General features: G+C 40.9%; 1 protein-coding gene across 10 annotated transcripts in view; it reads right to left on the bottom strand.

Moving 5' to 3' along the window:
- Positions 1 to 23,984, bottom strand: part of DNM3 (dynamin 3) — a 373,749-nt gene that overhangs the window by 231,043 nt on the left and 118,722 nt on the right. For all 10 annotated transcript variants that reach the window (XM_079761529.1, XM_079761527.1, XM_079761525.1 and 7 more), the window contains 2 exons: positions 11,393 to 11,479; positions 6,539 to 6,609 (listed from right to left, as the gene is read on the bottom strand). In XM_079761529.1, coding sequence (XP_079617655.1) covers positions 6,539 to 6,609; positions 11,393 to 11,479 — 158 coding nt within the window. The remainder of the gene's footprint in view (positions 1 to 6,538; positions 6,610 to 11,392; positions 11,480 to 23,984) is intronic.

Genomic DNA, 23,984 nt, shown 5'->3' with positions numbered 1-23,984 from the left:
TAACTGAATGTGAGGGCCAATTAGGGAGAACTTGGCTGTTGTGGTAGAGGCAGACAAAGTATTCAAAGTTTCTGAGCCAGCAAATGGCATGATCAAAGCAGTGTTTTGTAAAAATTCTCTGAGTCTGAAGCAGAGAAGATAGGAAGCAGGCAGCCTAGACCCCTTCCTTCTGACTGCGAGTCCTGCCCAGCCTTCAAAGTCCAATCAAGTACCATTTTTGCGTTATGCCTTCTTAGAAACCTCCAGTTCTCTCTCCTTCCCATGAATTCCCAAAGATCTTGGTCTGCACCTGTATCATATAAACAGGATTGTGTCGAGCAGGTCTCTAATTCCTATCTGACAATGTCTGTTCCTCGATGACCGATGGTATGATGCATGAATCTTGGTATCTCTACCTCTCTCACCACTGACATCACCTAGCACAGTGTTGGAAGAAGAGGAAAGAATTTCTACAGAGCCTTGGAAACCATACTGATGAGTTTAAACTTTATTCTAAAAGTAATAGGGAATCCAGAAGCAATGATAAAGGACATAACAAGAGGCAGGAAGACCTGTAGTAACCCAAGCAAGAGAAGAAGAATTTTAGGGCACCAACGATCTGCAGGGCACTCTGAAAAATATAAATGATGATAGGATTAGACAAATTCAGAAACTAGAATAGAGGTAGAGTCAAGTGAACTTGGTAAAGATGGAAGGAAGGAAACAAAGATGGGAACAAGGAGTAATGAATGACACTCAGGTTTCTGATTTGAGCAACTGGAAGTTACCACCCACAGAGAGTGGGAACAAGGGAGGAGGTGTAGATTTAAGATTAGACGATGAGTTTACGGAAAATCAAGTTGAGGCTTCCCTAGGATGGATAAGTAGAAATGCCCAGTATGTAGCTGACTATGGCACCCAGTCTAGGAAGAAGTTCTGGAATGGAGATCTAGGTTTATAGTCAACAGATAAAGTTAGTAACTGAAACCACTGGTGAATGGTGTCATATGAAGAACTCACAATTGTCCATTGGATTAACTATTTTGTCCTGGCCAAAAGCAGTCTCAACAGAGCGGTGTGGTCGAAACAAGACTGCAGGGGCTGAAAAATGAGGTAGAAGTGACAAAAGAGGAGAAGGAATGTGGACTCTACATGAACCTAAAGAGAGCTCAAATGAACCAAGGAAATGGAGTTGCTCGGAAATGCAGATTCCATGGAAAGTGTCAGCTGTGCCTCTCCCTCCACCATCATGCTTAGTTTATAGAGGAGACACTTCAGCTGTAATCATGATGGAGAAAATACTAGCAAACTGGCAACATACAAACCAAGGCAGTGGGAGGGAAAAGCCCATCCTTTATACGTTACAGAGGATTAAAGAGTTGGCTGTTTTTTCCTGAGCCAAGGGGTTTGCTTAGCAACAGCGAACAAAGTTACCCCCTTTTTCTCTTCTAGAAGCCACCACAGTAGATCACCACCAAGCCATCACTTAAGTAGGGTCCACAGATGGAAGGACCCTGAGCAATGGGCTGGATTCTCCATACTCTGCAAGTGTGCCGTCCAATGCAGTAGCTAATAGCCATATATTGAAATTAAAACTTTAATTACTATTTAATTTCATTTTTATTTCATTTGTATCTCACTTCCTCTGTTTTATTAGTCACAGTTCGACCACTCAATAGTCACATGCAGCTAGTGGCTACTGTACTGAACAGCCCAGAATAGAAAATATTTCCATCATCTCAGAAAGCTCATTGGACAGTACTGCTCTGAAATAAAGAAGTTCTTTTAGAATGTTCTTTTATTACCCCAAGGATATTATAAAAACATGCTGAGTGTCCCCAGAGTGTGATGTATCACGTGCAGGCCTGCCTCCTCCAATCAGATGGAAGCCAAAGGGAGAAGGAAGTTGCATTCCCCCTTGCAGGATCCTCAGTGCAGTCTCAGGCTAAATATTATGTAAGAAAACCCTCCAGGACGTGGGGCCCTATGAAAGAAGGGTGACTCATCTACTAAGATCCATTTTAAGGATGAAGATAGAATTGAAAATAACAGCTCTGAGAACGAAAGAGAATAGTAAAAGTCCACTGATTTTTAAAACATTGCTTGGAACACTAGAACATAAAATTTACTAGAGGATGTGGCACTCTGGAGTGTCCTTGGGAAGTTGTTTAGGTCGGTATTTCTACCTGCATTTAATCCCTAAATTTGCATATGAGTCAAAAGAAGGATCTTGTTCTAACCTAAGGCCTAGGATTTGATTCCACAAGAGAATGTTCTCATGTAAGAACATAAACTAGAAACACTGTTATAATAAAATGTGATTACACATGATGGAAAAATCATACGAAGACTGTGAAGGATTGCTCCGGAATTTGGGGCCAAGGTTCACATATACTGCCTTTAGGCAAATGGCAACTGGCATTCCAGAGGATGAGGAAAGAGATATCATGAATGTCACAACCCGCAAGATTTTCATGGTACTCATATAACCAGCACTGAAATCTGTCCACTGTGTCATTTCAACTGTGAGAAAACAGGTGCTGGGACCTACTCCGCAGATGGAAAAACAGACCTTAGTCTGACGCTGGTGTCATCAAAACATTAGTCTACTGGTTCCTATCTGGAGCCCAAATGCTTGTAAGCTATTGAACTGCTGACATCTCAGTAAGTCAGAAGTTAAAACTCCTGCCCAGGGAACAAATGCAGAAGAGCATGAGAATTTGAAAATTTACCTCCCCAGGCATTCAGCTAACAAAAGCTTGTTGGCCTTCCTATTCAAAGAGCAGGATTCTTGAGAGAGGGGAAGTAAATGAAGGAACAAATGGAGTAGCTATGTTTTCTTAAATAATAAAAACTAGCTGAAACCGGTTTGGCTCAGTGGATAGAGCGTCAGCCTGCAGACTGAAGGGTCCCGGGTTCGATTCTGGTCAAGGGCATGTTCCTTGGTTGCAGGCACATCCCCAGTAGGGGGTGTGCAGGAGGCAGCTGATCGATGTTTCTAACTCTCTATCCCTCTCCCTTCTTCTCTGTAAAAAAGTCAATAAAATATATTTTTTTTAAATAAATAAAAACTAGTGACATTGTGTAAAAAATAAAAAAGACCGTGGGGCTGTTTGTTTTCTAACAAGAAACAATGACAAATTAAAATCCTTAAATCATGAGGAAAGTTGACATTTTCTTCTGGAAGACCGGACGTTTAGGTTCAGAAACTATAATATAGTTAAAAGATCAAGCTTTCAGAAATCAGGAAATTCCAAAGCAAGCCCACAGCAGCGCTAACTTGGACCCATGACACATGGTACATATTTTACGGTCCGTGTTTAACAAATAGCTGGGGAATGGGGGAAAAAAATGTTCCACGTATTCAACATGGCAGAGTAAATGCTGTAGCAGGCAGAAGAATTTCAAGATGTCTGAACACTACTCTGAGAATTCCTACTCCATTACTCTACCTTTAGCACTTTGTTTTTAAAATTTTTAGAAAAAAATACATGTGTAAAATACTATGCACATCACCATTCTATAAACTTGAGAGGTGGTTCCCCCTCTTTTGACAATTCTCTAAAAATCTCATGAAACAAATTCTTCTTTTCCTCAACTTGAGACCTTAATTTTCTATCTCTGGAACTTAAAAATACTTACATAATTGTCTTCAAGTATGGCTTGACTTTCCTTCCTTGATGGAAACAGCAATCCTGCCAACTTTAAAATTTATAGCTACAACCGTATTTTTAAAAACACAAAACTCCCACAACCCCTCAAAGTAATTATGAAATGAACATTTCTTCATCTTAATCCCACTGAAATGTACTCCAACTCAGCGTACAATGGAAAGAACATCTACCTCTGAGTCTCAGTGCAGAATATCACATTTGGAGATAATATTGGTGTCTAAAAATATTCTAGTGGCAATCATACTCCAATCATCAATTTCATAACAAAGTAAAATTGGTACATTACAAATTCCTCTGTGTTTAACAAATAGGTGGAAAATGTGTGTGTGTGTGTGTGTGTGTGAATGTGTCTGTGAGTGTGTGTCTGTATCTGTGTGTGTGTGTGTGTGTGTGTGTACCACTTTCTCATTTTTACAGACTACACCCCAGTTCTCAAAAGCAGTTTCCCAACACCTCATTAATTTGATCTCCTGACAATCCTAAAAGGTATACGATGGGGGATTATTTATTATTCCACTTGATAGAGCAGTAAACTGAGCTACAGAAAGGCTAAGCGACTTGGCAAAGCCCAAAGCTCATCAGCGGCAAATCCTGGAAAACTGATCCGACTGCTGACTCCCAGACCTGGCCTTCAAAAGGAACTTCAGGTGCGAGTTTCAACTGGATGCAAAATGTACAAAGCTGCCCCCACTTCTAACATGGTCTGAACAAGGCTTCTTTTTTCTCCCCCAACATCGTAACGGCTTATAGTCTATCTCTGGGCTGGAAAAACGGGGGCAGTCGCCTGGATTACAGAGACTGCACGGAAAGGCTGCATTTGAACGTGTTTACATTTGCAACACTATATGCTTTTGAAAGCCTAGTCAATATAATGCTATAATCTAACAGCTTCTGAGGTGAAGTAAACTCCGGATCATTTATCTTTGAAAAGAAGTTAAAAAAGTAATCAAGCAAGTGTTTCAAGAAGAGTCTAGGCTGGAATTTAAATTGTAGCACTGGTTACAAAACTTGTTCAAAATTTGAATTTTTCCCAAATGGATTATGACTTTTTCTACATTTTCTCCTTGGCTCAGGAGACCACAATGAGGTGGCGTGGCAATGTCCCTTTCACTGTTAAGTTATGGGCTCGAGTTTACGTCTAACTAGCATTTGTCATCAATAAAAATCACTTTTAAAGGCAGCATTCCTGTTCTTTGAAATTACTCAAGGATTTGTTTTTCTTTTCAATTCCTCAAGGAAGCAAGAGAAGGGAATGGAGAATGTGCCAACTTAAAATGTTACATGTGTTTCTCTATATTTTTCAATTATTAGGCAAACACCCAACAGACAAAAATGATTTTTTTCTTTCCTTTTCTTGTATTTTCCCCCCAAGAGTAGAGCTTGGCACAGGCCACATGGCGGTCACAGACTGTGCGCAAACCAGGCAGAATTTCTCAGGTCCCCTCTTCCAGGATGATGGACAAGGAGGCATCTCAGAGTCCAGGCTTCCTCCCACAGGGGACCTACAGGAGGAAGTGAGCAGTGCAGATGGGGGAGCCATCGGGGTTAAAGGGAGGGGTGGATCTGTGTGGACAGTGTCGCTACCAAGACAACTGACCATATGAACAAATTCAACACTATGTTCTAACACCTTCACACACAGGTCACAGACAAAACAGTGGAGGAAAACATCTACCACACAACAGTAGCAGCCACTGGATTCCAAATATATGTACACCATTGGTTCGGCATCACAACCACAGCCAACTTTACAAGGAGACAATCTGCTGTTGGATAATTGAGCCTTTCCTCCCTAAAACATGTCTGTCAGTTCCTCAGCCAGGGTTTAGTCTAAATCACATGGTTTTACATTCTGTTTCTTTTCAATCAGATCGTAATTGGCTTTACATTTTGTTGTATTTTATTTCCCATTTGTCCCTGTTCTTGAAGACATGGTTCAAATACATAGTCCCCCTTTATTTTTTATATAAAAGAGACTATTTTATATATTTGTAGTTTGAACCATTTACATGCCACAACTACATTTTAGAGTTAGAATCAAACAAAAACTAGTTCCACTGTAGGGCAGGAAAAAATGATGAGTGCCACACTAATAACCAGCCCTGAATAACTAAGCATAATGTCTACATAGTGATATCTGTGAATGTAGAGATAGAATATTAGAATATAACAAGCCCTGGCTGGTAACTAAGTTGGTTATTGTCCTAATAAGTCAAGGTTCTGGGTTCAATTCCAGGTCAGGGCACATACAAGAATAAACCAATGAATTCATAAATGAGTGGAACAACAAATCAATGTTGTTTTTTTTCCTCTCTCTCTCTCAAAATCAATAAAGAAAAAAAAATTTTAAGAATAAAATACATGTATGATAAAATAGCAACATAGAAACAAGCTTATATAAGATATATGTTATAGAAAAGAGAATGTTCATCCCCTATAATCACATCTAAGTTCACAAAAGACCATTTTTTTTAAAAAATAGGCTCTATATTCTAACTTAGGAATATTGAAATAGCTGTATCTTGTGAACCACACTTGCTATTTCAAATTAATGTGAGAAATTGTTCCCAAACATATTTTAAATGTGCATTTGTTACTGCTTATCTATGGGAGTTCAAGTACAAACTGCGGATGGTCATCCAAAAGCAATGAGTATCTAAGACACATGTGACCCACATGCTGTGCAACCAAGGAGCCAACTACTTTATGGAGAGAGCATGGCCCCATGGCCATAAGGCTCACACCTCTCTAACAGGATGGCTCAGATTTAACCTTGACCCAGAATGCACTCTCAAGGGGTGGTGGGGTTGTTGGAGAAATTCCTAGTGTGTATTCTAGACAGACCAGCAGGAGGAACGCACGCAGCAATCGAGTCTTCCACCTACTTTGCGAAGCCAATGAAATCCTCGTGGTTGGTGTTGATGTAGGAGACTTGGATGTCAATCAACAGTAGTACCTGTAAGTCGAAGAGAAATACTTCAGTGAAATCCATCTTAAATATTCTCAAACACTAAAGTCAGCAATTGCCTGCAAATTATCTGCATAGAATTTTTAAAGGATGCTTCAGTGAAAATGAAAAGGTGCATTAATTTTTGGTTCATTAAACTCGTAATTTTTACTCTAAATTTAGAAACTGAAAATCTCCATAAAAAGTCTGATTCCCACAAGAAGACAATAGCATTATAATTGCTAGGCATGCACTCTTGGCCAACTTAACACAGAACCTAGAATTATTCTCTTCCTCTAAAATGTAGGCATGATGTTCAAAAGAAGGGCACGCATGTTAAACAGGACACACATGTATAAAAGGACACATGGCAAGAAGGCCAGTGAGGAGCTGTTCAGAGCTTACTGCTCCCATAGACACCATATGTTAGCCCCAAATAGCAATATCCTCTCCTGTTTTTCCTCTCCTCTTCTATCTCGTTAAGCTCCCTATAAGCAAGCAGAAGCATCTCATTGACCCACTCAAAAATGCAATATACAAATAAATAGAAAGCCTTCTTGAAATCAATAAACTTCATCATCACAGCAAAACTTCAGTCAGTTGTCTGCTAAAAGATCACCTCATCGAGGGATCCTCTCGGCCCGTTCTGTCTAAATTAGCACTCTTCTTACTCTCTGTCCTATGACTCGAGCTCCTTTTCCTTTTGTAGCACTACCACTAGCTGACATAGGAAGTTTTTACAAATCAACTTTATGGACCCCATCTGCTGTAGCCACTACTATATCCCAGGGACTAGAACAGAGCCTGAAATACCATGTGAATCCAACCAAGATTTGTCAAGGAATGAACTGGATATATGTTCCAGTAAACATGAAAATGTACTGACCACAAGATACTTATATAAACTCTAAGTCTGAGACTTGGAAGGTCCCTCTGTAGAAAATATTCTTCAGTGGGAGACAAGGAGACTTAGAGAACAAGAAGAGAGTGGGACAAGTAGAAACTGTAAGAGCGCTTTATTCCAGAGTTATTCAAAACTGGGCTCCCCTTCCTAAGTTTCCTTTTTGTTCTCCCAACAGTCCCCATGTCTTCCTAGAATGCTGAGTTTTGTTGGTAGGGAACAATGCTTAAGAATTCTTGCCTATGTACCTCCAGAGCTCTGCTCTTAGACTTTGTTGAATGAACTTTTAATGACCTCAATGACCCCACGCTGCCTCCCTACACTGAAGGTGACACTGGAGCGCAGCAGAGCACTCATGGTAAAGCTCACTGACATAGTCTACATATTGCTCCCCCATGGGAACTTTCTTAGAGAAGACTTCTTCCATGATCCTCACCCCACTCCAGGATGAATGATGATGTTACTCTCATGTAGTCTATATGTCATATTTTACGTATACTGCAGCCTACACTTTGTATTTGTGGTGTTTAGCACCAATTAATCACTTGTCTGTTTGCATCCCTTGTCAGCTTCAGAGGAACAGGGATTACATTTGTCTTGTTCACCACTTGATCCCCAGAACCTAGCACAATACACACAGCAAGTGTCCAATAAATCCCTGTGGCTGTAAATTTTAGAACTATCTCCCAGCTCGGAACAACAGCTTGTTTTCAAGTGCTCAACTTATTCCCATATAATTAGTATGTGGTCATGGTTTCTCATGCACTACCCAATGCTGTGGGCTCTGAGGCTCTGCTTTTGTGGGGAATCTCAACTGGTCCCCTCACCAAATCTTGCTGTGAGTCCCAAAAGGACCTTCCAAAGTGAGTAAATGGATCACCCAAACCCACCCTCACTTCCAAACATAAAGTTAAGGCTACTGGGTCAGAAACATCATACTTGTATCAAAAATTTCCTACCATCAGATAGTTTGGTTTCTCCTGTAAATGAAGACAACTGAAGAGTTAGGAAGAGTGATCTTTATTAGATTATCTGTGGTAGTGCCTCTATTCTTCCTATACTGAAGCCAGGTTCTGTTATACTCTCAAATCCACTTGGCCAGGAGTTTGTATGAAAAAAACATCAAATTGAAGCACAAGTCAATTGTTACCAACATAAAGAGCAAAATATCTACATAATTCTCAACATTGCCAAGGGTTGTCATGAATGTCTTGGACGTTCTTACACATTAACTTGGACTGCAGTGTAGGAAAAAAAAAAGTGGAAAAAATAAAAACTACGGCTGTTCTCATTCATATTCCTGGAAACTAGGAGTCTGTGTTCATCCTAGGAAAAGAGCCAGGTCACATATGGGGGATAAAAAGAGTACATTTTTTTCTCACTTTTTTCACTTTCTCAGAGTTTCTCAGTGCCTTTCTCACCCACAGTTATTGAATATGGAGTTGAAGAAAAGTAAAGCTATCCTTGGGGGCAGTCATCGCCCACAAAGCCGACCACTTCAACATACACGCTCATGTTTGGGAGCACCTGGAATAATCGCAGGCACATACAGGTACTCAAAAGCCCTTTGTTTTAGAAAAAAATCACAGACTGATTTATGGGTTTCCATATTTTTAATTTTGAAGAATTTTCCTCCCACAAAGGTGCCAGAGCAGAAGTTTGTAATAGTTCCATTTAAAAAAAAAAAAAAAAAATATATATATATATATATATATACATATATATATATATATATATATATATATATATATATATATATAAGAACACCTCTAAACAGTTCTAGTGCAGAGGCCTGAGGACACTGGCCACTCGACCACCACGGGGGCAGGGGTGGGGGGCACCAAGGCAGTATGGAGTACAGGACACAAATGTGAGAGCTGTGCAAATGGACATGCTCACACGGCCGAACCAGGCGTGCTTCCACATAGGTCCCTGTCAGAGGTGGCAAGTGTTAGCTTCCTCGGGCCACCTGAGGTGGTCACTTGGGAGGAGACACCCACCCATCTCATCTCCCCCTTGGAGAGTTGATTAATCAGCACTAAGAGTTACAGAGGAAAGTCAAGGTCCCTTGCAAGGAGAAAAGGTCATTCTTCCTCATACCCACTGTATCATGGCTCTTTGGGAAAAACAACTAAAATGACTGATGAGCTGCAGCCATATTTGGGTTATTGCGTCTCATCCTCACAAAATGCCTGCGAGTTAACTACCATCATGATCCCACTTGAAGGTGAAGAAACCGAAGTGGGAAGATGCCCACATAACGTATTTTTTTACACAGAAAATAAATGGAAGATCTGGGTTCGAACTTGGGCCAGGGGAACCCGGTCCTAACAACGCTAAGAAACAAGAAGGCATTAAACAACTCAGTTAGATATGAACATAAAGATAATAATGATACTACTTTGCCCTCAATATTATTATCTCAGGGAAGAGCTAAGTAGGATATAGTCATTTAAATTTTCTAGAATAAAGCCACTAAATTAAAATGGTTATCTATTTACTCAAAGTCAGTTCTAGCACAGTTGACACCAGAACCTAAGTGTTCTTGGTCGGGCAGCAGCCATGACATTAGGTGTGGGGAAACTTCAGGCCTAGCATGACATCTGTGGGCTTGATTTCACTGGCTCCTGAGTTAACATTGATTTTATTTATCCCTGCTAAGTCACAAAGCCTATTTGCTCCACTTTTGGCTCTCCACAGGTGTGAATGTTGGAAAACAAGTGAAAACTATGACTAACGGTTAATGAACTTTCAAAGCACTAAGATAAAAAGTAGTGATAATGAATCCGCAGCTCATCGTGAGAACAGTATTGCTGGGCCTCCAGCTGCGCTCTCCACTTTGTCCCTCCACTCCACCCCACCCTCTCTCCTCAGCCTCCACTGCACGTGTTCCCTGTGCTCTGTCTCTCTCTCTTCTATTCTGCCTTCCTCCTCTTCCCACTCACCTGAGAACCACAAAATCTTGCAATTATAGCTTCTAGAGGACTTCCGAGAGCACACAGTCATACATGAGAAAACAGGTCCTAGAGTGATTTGACAAGGACAAGCTGTGACTTTGTGAGAACAGGGTACTAGCCCTGCTGTCACACCTGCAGCTGTGTCCTGGCTTCTACCAGCATCTGAAAACTGTCGTGTTCCCCATAATAATGTCTTATAAATAACAGAAAAAAAAATCCATCTCTAAGTTTAAGAAGCTTTTATCTTCCTGGAGTCCTTCCCTTTTTTTAATGCGTTATCTTCACTTGGAAAGAATCTTTTGGATTCACAGAGCCAGGCTGGAATTGGAAGACAATTTCAAGGTCAATCCTTACAAACCATATTCTTCTACAAAATAGTTAAGAAATGTTTAAAGGAGCTGTTCTGAAAAGTTTTTGTTTTTCAATGAAAGGTTCCCTGGGTATGCTAACGAATAGCTTTGTCCATTATTCTCAAAGAAAATCAGAACACTGAACGTTTTGCATAGCATTTTAGGAATTTAAGACTATCTTGGCTCCCATCTCTGGGCCCATTAAAAATTTAAAAACCCCGTCTTAAATAAGGAAAAGTGCTCTGTTTCTGGATTAGTGGTTTTCAAAGTGGGCTGTGTACATGCTTGGGGTACACATTATGATCTATGGGGTGCTGAGAAAAAACAATGGAACTCCTATTACTGTGTTTTCAATTGTATCCTTCTAAAGTCTTTATATTTGTTTATATCCTTAACATACACAAGATGTTAGTATAGCAACACATGTATAAAATTTATAAATAAATAAAAATAAACAGATGTGGTTGTGTTCTAACTATTCTTTTTCCCATTATAATGCTGACTGGTGGAGACCAGCAGACCTCCTTGGGGAGACCTTACACTCCCCACGAGGCCCCTGGCCACCAGGGAAGGCCTCTCCTCACCTGGTCCTTGGTCTTCCCTTCCCGCTCCCGAATGTGGTTAGCCACAATCCGCTCCGTTTCCTCGCACAGCCTGGGGAAGTTTGCCAGCTGTCAGGAAAAACAGATCTGAGTGTTATTACTCCAAAAGTTAGACCACAAAAAAAAAGAAGACGAGGTAAGTTATTTATTTTATAAAAGATATGCATCACAATTCTGGAAGCAGGAGTGGAATACTCTAGAGAATGGTGGAGTGAGAGAAGGGGCTCCTCGAGCTATAACCAGAGGTAACTATAGTACCCAGAGGAAACTTCCCTACAAAGAAACAGAAGCCCAGACACCATGTAGCACTATGCTCTACAGAGTTAGCACCTGAGAAAGGACAAAGATGAAGGGGGCTGGAATGCGCATGAAAAGATGACAATGACTGGCAGTGCTTACCATGTCTCAGGCTGTGTGCTAAACGCCTCATGAACTAACTCATTAAAAAATCACGACAATCAAAACAATAGATCCTACTAAGCCCATTTTGTAGAGGAGGAAAGCAAAGCACAGAGAGGTTAAGTAACTTGCCCAAGACTAAACAGCTTAAAATTGGTGGGTCCAAGATTCCAACCCAAGTCTCAGACTCTGGAGCGCAGGATCTCATCTGTCACCCTTTTGATGATGATCCATTCCAGAAACCACAAAGATCATTTCATTTATTTTTAATGCTTCCCCAACAGATATATTTGCATATACATATTTTTGGCAAAACTGTAGAAATAATGCATTTCAATCACTTATACCATCTAAATTATGCAAATAATTGTTCGAAATCTAGTTTGCAAAAGTGAATGAATGAATTACAGTTGTTTTCAACATGCGGAAGAAAAAGAATGGGATGAATGAGGATGTTTAAAGAACCCTAATCTAGAAGAGGACTTAGTCAGGGAAAGCTGTGTGAAAACAGTTGTGGGACAATGGAGCTTGCCAGGCACAGGAACATGTATGTGTGGGGGACAGTGGCAATGAATGGTGAAAGAAGTAAAAGGTCAGGTTCTTGCTATTCATCACTTTGAATATGTCTTGCCACTCCCTTCTGGCCTGAATAGTTTTTGTTGAGAAATCAGCTGACACTCCCTTGTAGGTAACTAACTGTTTTTCTCTTGCTGCTTTTAAGATTCTTTGTCTTTTGCCCTTGGCATTTTAATAATGTGTCTTGGTGTAGTCCTCTTTAGACTCCTCTTGTTTGGGGTTCTCTGTGCTTCCTGGACTTGTAAGTCTATTTCTTTCACCAGGTAGGGGAAGTTTTCTGTCATTATTTCTTCAAATAGGTTTTCAGTATCTTGCTCTCTCTCTTCTTCTGGCACCCTCATAATTCGGATGTTGACACACTTGAAGTTGTCCCAGAGGCTCCTTACACTATCTTCAGTAAGAAATATTTAAAGTGATGAATAGCAAGAACCTACAACCAAGATTACTCTACCCAGCAAAGCTATCATTTAGAACTGAAGGTCAGATAAAGAGCTTCACAGACAAGAAAAAGCTAAAGGAGTTCATCACCACCAAACCAGTATTATATGAAATGGTGAAGAGTATTCTTTAAGAAGAGGAAGAAGAAGAAAAAGGTAAAGATAAAAAATATGAACAATAAAGTGACAACAAATACATATCTATCAACAATTGAATCTAAAAATCAAATGAATAAGAAATTTGAGACCTTAGAGGATTTCATGCCTAAATTATGACAGTGAGGCTTCCAATAAAATGGTGAATGGAATAGAATCAGGGGCATGGAAATGTAACTGACTGATGATTCTCAGAGGGAAGGGGGTGTGGGGAGGGGTGCAGGAAGAAATTAGACAAAGATCTTATATGCATGTATGCATTACCTATGGACACAGACAATAGGATGATGAAGGCCTGGGGTGGGGTGGGGTGGGAACTGGGTGGAGAGAAGCTATGGGGGAAAAAAGATAGACATCTGTAATAATCTCAACAATAAAGATTAATTAAAAATAAGAAGTAAAAAGTCAGCACAGACAGGGATGAGGATGGTTTCAGGCAAAGCTAGAATGGTAAGCAGGGGCAGATCAGGCAGAATGTAAAATCAAAATGTTTTTGCTGGCTCTCTAATGCAATGCTCCTGTCCCAATTCTTTGTAATACACAATGGAACATCCTACTGATATTCAAACAAACGACTTCAGATTAGACTTTCTGTCACTTGTTTCATTAGCTCAGGGTGCACAGCCCTTTACTTAGTTTTAAAAGATACTAGTTTGCCTGGCTAGGTGGCTCATTTGGTTGGGTGTCATCCCGTGCACCCAAAGGTCGCCTGTTCAATTCCTGGTCAGGGCACATGACCAGGTTGTGAGTTCGATCCCTCAATTGATGTTATGCTCTCACATACATGTTTCTCCCTCTCTCTCCAAAATTAAAAATAAATAAATAAATAAAAATGCCCTAGCCGGTTTGGCTCAGTGGATAGAGCATCAGCCTGCAAATTCAAGGGTCCTGGGTTCAATTCCGGTCAAGGGCACATGCCCAGGTTGTGGGCTCGATCCTCAGTAGGGGGCATGCAGGGGGCAGCAGATCAATTATTGTCTCTCATCATTGATGTTTCTATCTTTTCCTCTCTCCCTTTCTCTCTGAAATCAATAAAAATATATTAATAAATAAATAAATAAAAGATACTAGAGTTTGACTATTCATTCATTTCCTCTGGTTGCTCATTCATTCCCTCATCTCTTCTATGTCTCTTACTTAAGGTGCAATACATCTTCTCAATTTAAATCATTCAAATTTTTAACCTCTTTCACTATGGATGCTGAATCAAAAACCTACAGTTGTATGAAGGAGTTTACAAAGTCATCAAAATTCTAATCACATAGGCCAAAATATTGATCTAGAAGACACCATCTTCAGAACTTTAGTCTCATATTCATTATTTAAATATTCTGGTAAATTGATTTATATAGGATCAAGGAATTAAGGCTTTACTATTGGCTATAAACATTTTATATTTCTAAATTTATTTTATATCAGTCCTTCATTGAACAAACTTTCACTGGGCCCGTGCTAGAGGCCAACTGTAGGCTCAGTTGATGTCAAAGAACCAATTGCACCTGATCTTAAAAACCTTACAGTCCCATGTGGCAGGTTGACTGTATAGATCAAGTCTAATGCAAAAAAATAAAGTTTATAAAAAGCAAGAAAAAGAGAAAGAAATAAATGACCAAACCTTCTCTGAAGAGACCTTAGAGGATTTCATGCCTAAATTATGATAGTGAGGCTTCCAAACAAAGCCGGCCATCTATCAAATGATAAATTACTTCTATATAGTTTATTATTCAAATTACATTGAATATTCTTAAAAAGGAAGAGATTAAAAAACAATATATATGATTTTAGTGATCAAAACTTTAAATATAGAATTCTAAGAAAAAAAGTTTAATTGTACATATTCTGAGAGAAAGCAGTGCCATAATTTTTAAAAATACACATAAAAATATGTTTTAATAAAATCTAGTGTTTTGAGTTATTTAGGGTACTGTTTAATTATTTTGGTGAGACCTCAATATAAAATTTTAATTTTAAGCATGAACCACTTTTACCCTAGAGGGGGGAAAAAATCACTTGAAAGACATTTCTATCCAATAAAACAAAAATTACACACTTATTAAATTTATTAACCATTGATTAATCAAATCATGAGAGCCATGCTATCAGATTTCCCTTGGAACAGGCATGAGACTAGGCAAAATTTCCATACCTTCAAGAGTAACTAGTTCGATGCCTTAAGCAAAGACTCAGGTCATTAGGTAGCCATCTGTTCATAGTTCCATAGCACACATCACTGAGAAAATAAACTAAAACCAGAACAAAATGTTTTTTATGCACATGACTTGAGAGTTGATTGGCTTGGCTGAACTACAGATATGGGCTCTGTTTTGATCAAAAAGCTATAAACTTTCCAGTGTTAGCCACTCACTACAAACAGAGCAGCAATAATGATTTTACTGCTCCTAAAAGTACACAATAATTTTATTCCATTTCTGTCTATTAAAACCTGCCCCAAATCCCTAGTAATCCTTTAGCTATATATAACATAATGTATTTATTCAGGAGATGAAAAAAGTTTTTACCTGGGCACAACAAATTTGTTATTTTAAAAAAAGAAAAACAGAAGCATTTACAAAGGTGATCAAAGATGAGAAACAATTCTATTATAAAGAGGTCGAGAAATTGCACAGGGGTAAATAGGAAAATATGTTATCAAGTGTTCTATATTTCAGGAGTGGCATACGGGAAGTCTCAGAAGACCTAAGTGAAGCTGATAGAATGGAGAAGCCAGGTGGCCTTGGGGAAAGCAATCGAAGAGGAAACAATACTGTTAGCCCTCCTGTTCCATGTAGACAAATCCTAGATCTCTAAAGGTCAAATATTTTCGACAATTGGTGGGAGAAATGATGTGATATATATCACATGTGGTATGTTGGTATGTGCATCCATCACATACGTCACATACCATTTCTTTAAGCAGAGACATGAAAACTCATGTTATTAAGCAAATGCTAAGGAATAAAACCAACAGGTCAAGCTGGGGCTAAGTAAAACTAAAAGGTATTCAGAAGAGACATAACCTTGCTAAGTAATTCAGAAAGTACCCAAACAAGAGGTCAGAGTGGGGGTGACACTATATCAAAATAATACCCAAAAATAATAAACAGGTTTTCATCTATTTCCAAGTTTATCTCTGGATAAACGTATTAATGAGTGGTTAAAAAGAAAAATCAAAACAGAAAGAGGAAAAGTAGGGGTAACAGTAAATTATAAATTAAGAATTAATTACAAAGATCATAAATCCTTTAATGATTTGTTGGATTAAAAGATGAGATTACTGGAATATGAGCCATAAAAAGAAGAAAATCTTGCCATTTCCCACAATATGGATGGGCCTTGAGGACAATATGTTAAGTGAAATAAGTCAGACAGAGAAAAGACAAATACTGTATGATCTTACTTATAAATCAGAAACAGACAGAAAGACCAAGCTCACAGATACAGAGAACAGTTTATTGGTGGTTACCAGAGTCCAGGAAGGGTTGGGGTGGGCAAATGGGTAAAGGGAGTCAAAGATACAAGCTTCCAGTTACAAAATAAATAAATCCTAGGGATGTAATATACACTATGACGACTATATATATAAAAGACTAACATGCTAAGTATCTGACCATCCGACCAGTCGCTATGACATGCACTGACCACCAGGGGGCAGACGCTCAACACAGGAGCTGCTGTGACGCACACTGGCCATTTGCAGAGAAACGGCACTGGGACCTGGCGCCCACAAAGCAACACTCGGCTTCCCCCAAGTGGAATACAGGCCCCACCTCCACCCCAGAGTGACACCCTACTAAATTGCAGCCGATGCTGCCGAGACCCATGGCACAATATGCAGCCCACAACCCAGCCCAGCCCAGAAACGATGGCTGTGGGTGCCGGGTAATGATGTCACATAGCAATGCCCAGCTTCTGCCCCCAGCGACTAGCCTCCTTGGAGTTTCTTCAGGCCAGTAACACGACTTGTTTTATAGCCAGATGGAAACATTTTACACTTTAACCAAATGTCTATGAAGCGTTTTCCCCTGCCTCATCTCTGATCCTCACAGAAGTCATGGAGTAGGTAGATAGAAGACTCAATGGAATCCTATTTTCTTTTCATTAGCCAGAAAATGGAGATTTAGAAAGCTTAGAAACTTGACCCGACTGAAAAGAAGTAAGAAATGGTGGACCTTGAAAATGACTTCAGGTTTTCTCAGTGCACAGAATATAGTCAAACACTGCTGCAGTTAAATATTTTACCCTTTGTTTTCCCTGCGTGATCTACAATAATAATCTGCTTCGTGTTGATATTTACTGCTGTGTTGCTGACAATAACCTGAAAGAGAAGTTGGGGTGCTTCACTGAGCTGGAAAAAGTTTAGCTAAATTAGAAAGCAGGTCTAATTAAGCAAGTTTATTCTATATATATAAAAGGCTAAGTTGATTCATGCATGCACAATACATAAAAAGCTCTCACTGGCACCAATCACACAAGTGTGTTTCAATCTGTCATTGTCAATCGTGAATTTGGTTGACACTTCTATTATAGAGAAAGGGCAAATAACAATATTAAAATACTAGAGGCCCAGTGCACGAAATTCGTGCACGGGTGTGTGTGTCCCTCAGCCCAGCCTGCACCCTCTCCAATCTGGGATCCCTCGAGGGATGTCCGACTGCCCGTTTAGGCCCGATCCAGTCGGACATCCCTCTTACAATCCAGGACTGCTGGCTCCCAACTGCTCACCTGCCTGTCTTCCTGATTGCCCCTAACTTCTTCTGCCTGCCAGCCTGATCACCCCCTAACCACAACCCTGCACACCAGCCTGATTGATGCCTAACTGCTCCCCTGCCAGCCTGATTGCCCCTAACTGCCCTCCCCTGCAGGCCTGGGTGCCCCCAACTGCCCTTTCCTGCAGGCCCGGTCGCCCCCAACTTCCCTTCTCTGCTGGCCTGGTCACTCCTAACTGCCCTCCCCTGCAGGCTTGATTTCCCCCAACTGCCCTCCCTTGCAGGCCTGGTCCCTCCCAACTGCCCTCCCCTGCTGGCCATCTTGTGGCAGCCATCTTGTGTCCACATGGGGGCAGCCATCTTGTGTGTTGGAGTGAGGGTCAATTTGCATATTACTCTTTTATTAGATAGGATTTCTTCTAATTAATTTCCTTTCAATGTGCACGAATTCGTGCACTGGGCCTCTAGTAGTTAATAATACTGTATGGTACATATAAAAGTTGCTAAGAGAAAAGGTCCTAAAATTTCTCATCTCAAGAATAAAAATGTTTTGTAACTATGTGTGGTGATGAATCTTAACTAGACCTATTGTGAGGATCATTTTATGATGTATTTAAATATCAAATTATTATTGTTATACATCTAAAACTAATATAGTGCTACATGCCAATTACATCTCAATTTTTTTAAAGGGTTTAAAAAACAGGCAACACCAACATCAAAAAGGTGCTGTTCCCACCCCTTAAAAGCCAAATCCCAGGCTTGAATTCCCTATAATACCCAATAAAAGGTTTTTACTTTAATAATCAGCCTGATTTGAAACCTGAGTACCATGACCTATTATTCGAAGCATCTACTATACACAGAGTACAACCCCATCTGTGTGACTGGGCAGCTGTTAGAGGAGGTGAAATGCCAGTCTTTGTTACACAGAGTCAAAACCACAGTAGATCTATCCGGACCTAAGAGAAAACCCTATCTGAACAGGGTGCTGTGTCACTCTTCTCTTTCATCCTACAACCTTTCATGGGAAGTTAACCAAGTGGCGGCTTCAGACAATCATCACCTGCCAAGTCAATGAGATGTGATTCGCTTATTCTTTGGATTATTCATTCAATGGTTATTGTTGAAAACCTGGCTGTTTAAGGGGCTGGAAATAGAGTGATTAGCTTAGCAACCCAAGTTGCTAAGTTATGGAGCTTACACTCTCAAGTCTCTGAATTGTCCTCCTCCACCATCACCAAAACAACAATAGGCATATATTGTATAACTCATGTGGTCATGTGTGCCACAAAGGAAAACAAAGTTTGGTAAGTAAATGTGTCTTGAAGAGTAAATAGAAGAGTCAGAGAAATACTTTGATTGGGTGGCATTTGAGCAGAAACTGGAAGGAAGCAGGGGTGTGAGCTGTGCAGGTATCTTGAGGCAGAGGATTTCCCATCCTGGGAATGAGAAGTGCAAAGACCTGTTATCATGTCCCCTTGACCTGTTGAAGAAACAAGGAACCCAGCGTAGCTGGAGTGGACGGAAGGGAGGGGAGGGGAGAGTGGGAGGAGTTCAGAGATGGAAAGGGACAAGTCATTGGAGGCCTTCGAAAGCCACGGCCAAGACTTCGGAGTCAACGTTTAGTGGTGGATATTCAGGCCAGATATTTACTCACCTAACATGCCACAAAACCCAGCATCTCTTCTCACAGACCTTTTTAATGAAAACTTTCTCTGTATTTCTAACAAACAACTAAGGTATCTTTCTTATTTCCTTGCAAAGCTTTTTTTCTTTTTTCTCAGCAGTGAAAAAAAAAATCAATTAATTGGTCTGATGGAGATCCAAGAATGTGGTTTCCCAAGAGGCCAATAAATGGCACAGTTGCTAAAGTGTGGTTGAAAAAACAAGATGTTCCTCTCTATATTTCCTGAAAAGAACCTTAGCACCCTGTGATGATGCTCTAGAGGAGAGGAGGTAAGAAAAGCAGCTGGAAGCAGATGCCCAGCAAAGCCCAAAGTGGAGATGTTCCTGGAGGGAAGCCAGACAGCTCATAAAGCTCGAATGTGCCTGCCCTATCCTCCCAGAGACAACAGTGAGGAACAGCGCAGAGGAAGTGCAGGTTAGAATCTAGCTCTGTGCTTTGTTATTTGAACACATAATTCCCATGTTTTCCACTGATGTTTGCTTACGTGGCTTAAGAAAGAGAAATTAAATATTTTACACATAAGTCATGCACCATGAGGACCTGAAAATGAAAATACTGTTGTTTTACATATAAAGTCACAATACAGCTAGAGCAACTATACGTTAGACTGACCAGGTGAGTCTTAGTTCACTCCTATTATTCCAGGGAAAGTGTTAATAGCTCCCCTTTCAATTTCAGAACTGAACTGTGTTAGATGATAAATTGTATGGTCACCTTTCTGTGGCTCATGTGCAAAGGAGTCAAGTAATAAAAGTCCTGGCATATTCAACTTTAATTGGAATTATTTTGCTTTGCAAAAGATTTTGGTAAGACCAGTTCCGAAGTAAAAGAACTTGAAGATAGATATAATAAGGCCAAACAACAAGAACATCAAAATGAGGAACATGGCAAAGAATAGGTATTTGAAAGAAAACCTGTCCAAATTTTAATTTTAAAAAGAATGATAAAAAATATTCTTTAAAAACAAAGCACAGGTTTCTTTAAGCAGCAGGTTCTCCTTTGAACATCTAAATTGTTAGTATTTGTAGAAGGCCTCTTATGTACAGTTAGTCATTAGGATAGGTGCCAGGGATAAGAAGATAAAAGATACAGCTCTTTTAAAAAGGTACTTATAAAAGAAAAACTCATACACACAAACTCATAGTATGGCGATTACCAGAGGGAGAGCGGGGTGGGAGAGGTGGGAGAGGTGGGAGAGGATAAGGGGGGGAAAATGGTGATGGAAGGAGACTTGACTTGGGGTGGTAAATACACAATACAATATACAGATAATGTTTTATAGAATTGCACACCTAAAACATATAATTTCATTAACCAATGTCACCCCAATAAACTCAATGAAAAATTTAAAAATTAAAATAAATAAAAGGCACTTATAATCAGCAAGAAAAGGCATTCACCCAAGCAAAGAAATGACACACAAGTGACAACGCAGTGTCATTATTGCTGTGATGACGTGAACACCGGGCACCATTGGAGGCCCTGAAATGCGAGTAAGGATGGGGACCAGGAGAGGGCTCACAGATGACCCACAGGAAGATTTTGGGGGGAAAGACAATGATTGAACTGGATCTTAAAAAATGAGAGGAGAGGGCAGGTGAAGACAGGCAGGGAAAAGAGACATTCTAAACAAAGAGAACCACGTGTGCAAATGCTAAGGGCATAAAAACATTTCCGGAGCATGCAAACCCCTCAGAATGACTGGAGCTAGCAGACAGCGACAACACGTGTGGCTGGAGAAGTATTTAGAGACCAGAGGGCAAAACTACGCACAACCGTGAATGAATGGAACTCTCTCAAGGTATGAGGAGCCAATGAGTAAATACTGAGACAACGGGGAGAATAGATGTCCGTGTCGTAGAGGGCTACTTTGACGGCTATGGGAGGATGAGTTTGAGGATGGCCAGACGGGTAGAAAGATCAGGTAGGTGGCCAGTGGGCTAATTTAGTTTTTTAAGAAAAACTGCTCGGCGTCTTAAGAAAAGAGAGCAGTTGCAGTAGTCTGTAGAGTAGACAGCCTCAGGAAAGAGGCTCAAGCTGAAGTACAGATTTGGGAATCGAGACTATTTTATGTGACAGCTGGGCTGTGGGAGACGTGCTCTGTCAGGAGGAAGGACGGTGACAGAAGGAAACCAGGAGTCAGTTCCACAGGACGTCAGTGTGCAGAGGCAGGCCACAGTGGATGAGCTCTTAAAGGAGATGGAAGAGAACCCATGGAAGAAAGAGGGGTCAGCTTCAAAAAGAGAGTGGCCCACAGAGTCAGGGATAAGGATATCATTAGATCTGACAATCAGTCTCTGGATGCCCGTGCCATAATTATTTCAGCAGAGTGGTAGGAGGGTGGAAGTCAAATTTCAGAAGGTTAAGGAACTAACTGGAGATGAGGGAGTAAAGAGAGTAAGCATAAACTACTTTTTTTCCAAAGAAGGTTGGCCATGAAGAAAAGGAGAGGAATAGGGCAGTAGATAGGTTTTGGTTTTCGTTATCAAATCACGGTGTGGTCGCCCTAGCTGATTTTGCTCAGTGGATAGCGCATCGGACTGCCGACTGAAGGGTCCCGAGTTCGATTCCAGCCCGGGGTTGTGGGCTCTATCCCCAGGAGGGAGCATGCAGGAGGCAGCCGATCAACGCTTCTCTCTCATCATTAATGCTTCTATCTCTCCCTCTCCCTTCCTCTCTGAAATCAATAAAAATATGTATTTTTTAAAAATCATGCTCTGGTTTCAACTCTCTTCTGAATGGACACAGACTGATAACAATGGTCAGGAAAGAAAATAAAACCAGGAGGAGACGGATAGGTTGGAAGAAAACAGTGGCCAAAGGACGTTATGGGAGACTTTACAGGAAAGTTAATGCACAATCTTTGGAAGCCACACAAGAAGTAGGCAAATGACAAATGATCTGGGCCCTAGATCCTTTGAGTTTAGGCCAATAAATGCTCTTCAGTGAAGAGAGCTGTAGGGTAAACAGTAATCGCGGGGAAAAAGTGAGGTTTCATTTAAGGCAAACTGTAAAATATTTTGAGAAGACAGTACAAATACACAATCACCACCGATCCAGAGAGCATAATGGAAAGAGCGGTTCAAAGGGTGGACAGCGAAGGACAGAAACCAAGTGTCCAGAACAAGCTGTCTCATCCCATGCCATCAGGACTGACTGCTGCTTTTCCAGTAAATTGGATGCAATGGGAAATGATAAAAAAAAATGATTCATACATACCATAAACACTTTCTATAACTCAAAACATAAATGTGCACACATGTGCCAACCTTCTGATGTAAGGCCAAGGCCCGTTCCCAGCATATGGATCTGCTGAGAGGAGCTATGCGTCTTCTGTCTCCCAAAACCACATCCGTTATCTACAAGTTTGCTTTCTTCAAAGCGGAGGGAGAAGCCGAAGGCAGAGCCCATCTAGGTCTGTATGACTCCCCCATGTCTTTTAACCATGTCCCACCTACACCCAGGCGATGGCAAAGCTTACGTAGCTAATCGTTTATCACGTTTCTCCAAAGCTGAGTTTTCAGAGAAACAAAACTCGTTTTTTTCCCCGCATCTGATCACTTTACTTACTCTTCATTTAAACTATAGTTTATAGAAGAACTACAACTAGCTAAACAGGTTTGAGGATGGATGCAACACCAGGGGCCCTCAGAAAGAGGCCAGCTTAGCTGGTGGGGCAGCATTGCCTGGGCACCCGGAAGAGCCTTTGGCTGAAGACCTCTGTGCTGAGGGAGACAGGCTGGGTGGCTGATGGAGAACACAGCCTTGGTTAACTCCCTAAGTCCGTGAAGAGGAGGCCAATGAAGAGAGCTTTAACTGCTCAGGAGACAAGACTACGTGCATTTTGAGGGGTAGGCAAGGACAGGGGACGGGGAGTATTATTTATTAACTGGCTTCAGGTTCCCAAATGGAGAGCTGGTGTAGACTGTTTTTTCTCCCCCAGGTGCATGTTTTCCCTTTCCTCAATCCCTTTGCTTCTATGGCTTATTTTGGAGAACAGAGACTAGGCTGGAAGGAGCCTGGTGGAAGAACTGGAGAGGCCCAGAGCCGCTCTGCAGCTCCGGAGCCTCTTCTGGACCCCACACTGGCCACGGAACGCCTTTGCTTTTTTTGCCCTGATGTCTAAGACTTCAGCCTGCTTTCCTCTTTCACCGCTTACGTCTCTTCTTCTTCTGAGTTGTTCTGCCAGTCACTGGGGACCAAAATTCATCTTCATTCACATTATCTGCCTCTCTCATTCTTTCTCCTGCTCCCCACTGGATTTCCAGAGAGGTTACTCATAGTACCATATGGAAAGGGGAAAGCAACGAAACTGACAAACTAGAAGTATCTGTTCTTTCAAGAAATGATCGAATACCAGTGCTAATGGTAATGGGGTCGGGTCTACCTGCCCCAAACATCATCACTAACCCCCTTCCTGCATTTCCCAGTACAGGGCCCTCCTTTCCTGTCCCCATAGAACGGGTGGAATCCAGCACACGTCTGCCAAGTTCCTCAGTGAGGAGTCCCCCGGTTCAATAGGTGTTACAGGTAGTAATGGCCATTGACAGATTAGCCACCATTGACTGAGCAGTTACTGTAGTTAATGCATTAAGGGCCCTGTGGTTCTC

Source organism: Cnephaeus nilssonii, assembly GCF_951640355.1.
Source record: "Cnephaeus nilssonii genome assembly, chromosome: 21".
In the NCBI taxonomy this organism is placed as follows: Eukaryota; Metazoa; Chordata; class Mammalia; order Chiroptera; family Vespertilionidae; genus Cnephaeus; species Cnephaeus nilssonii.
Note: the sequence above shows the minus strand (reverse complement) of the source record. Positions and strands in the feature narration are given on the sequence as shown.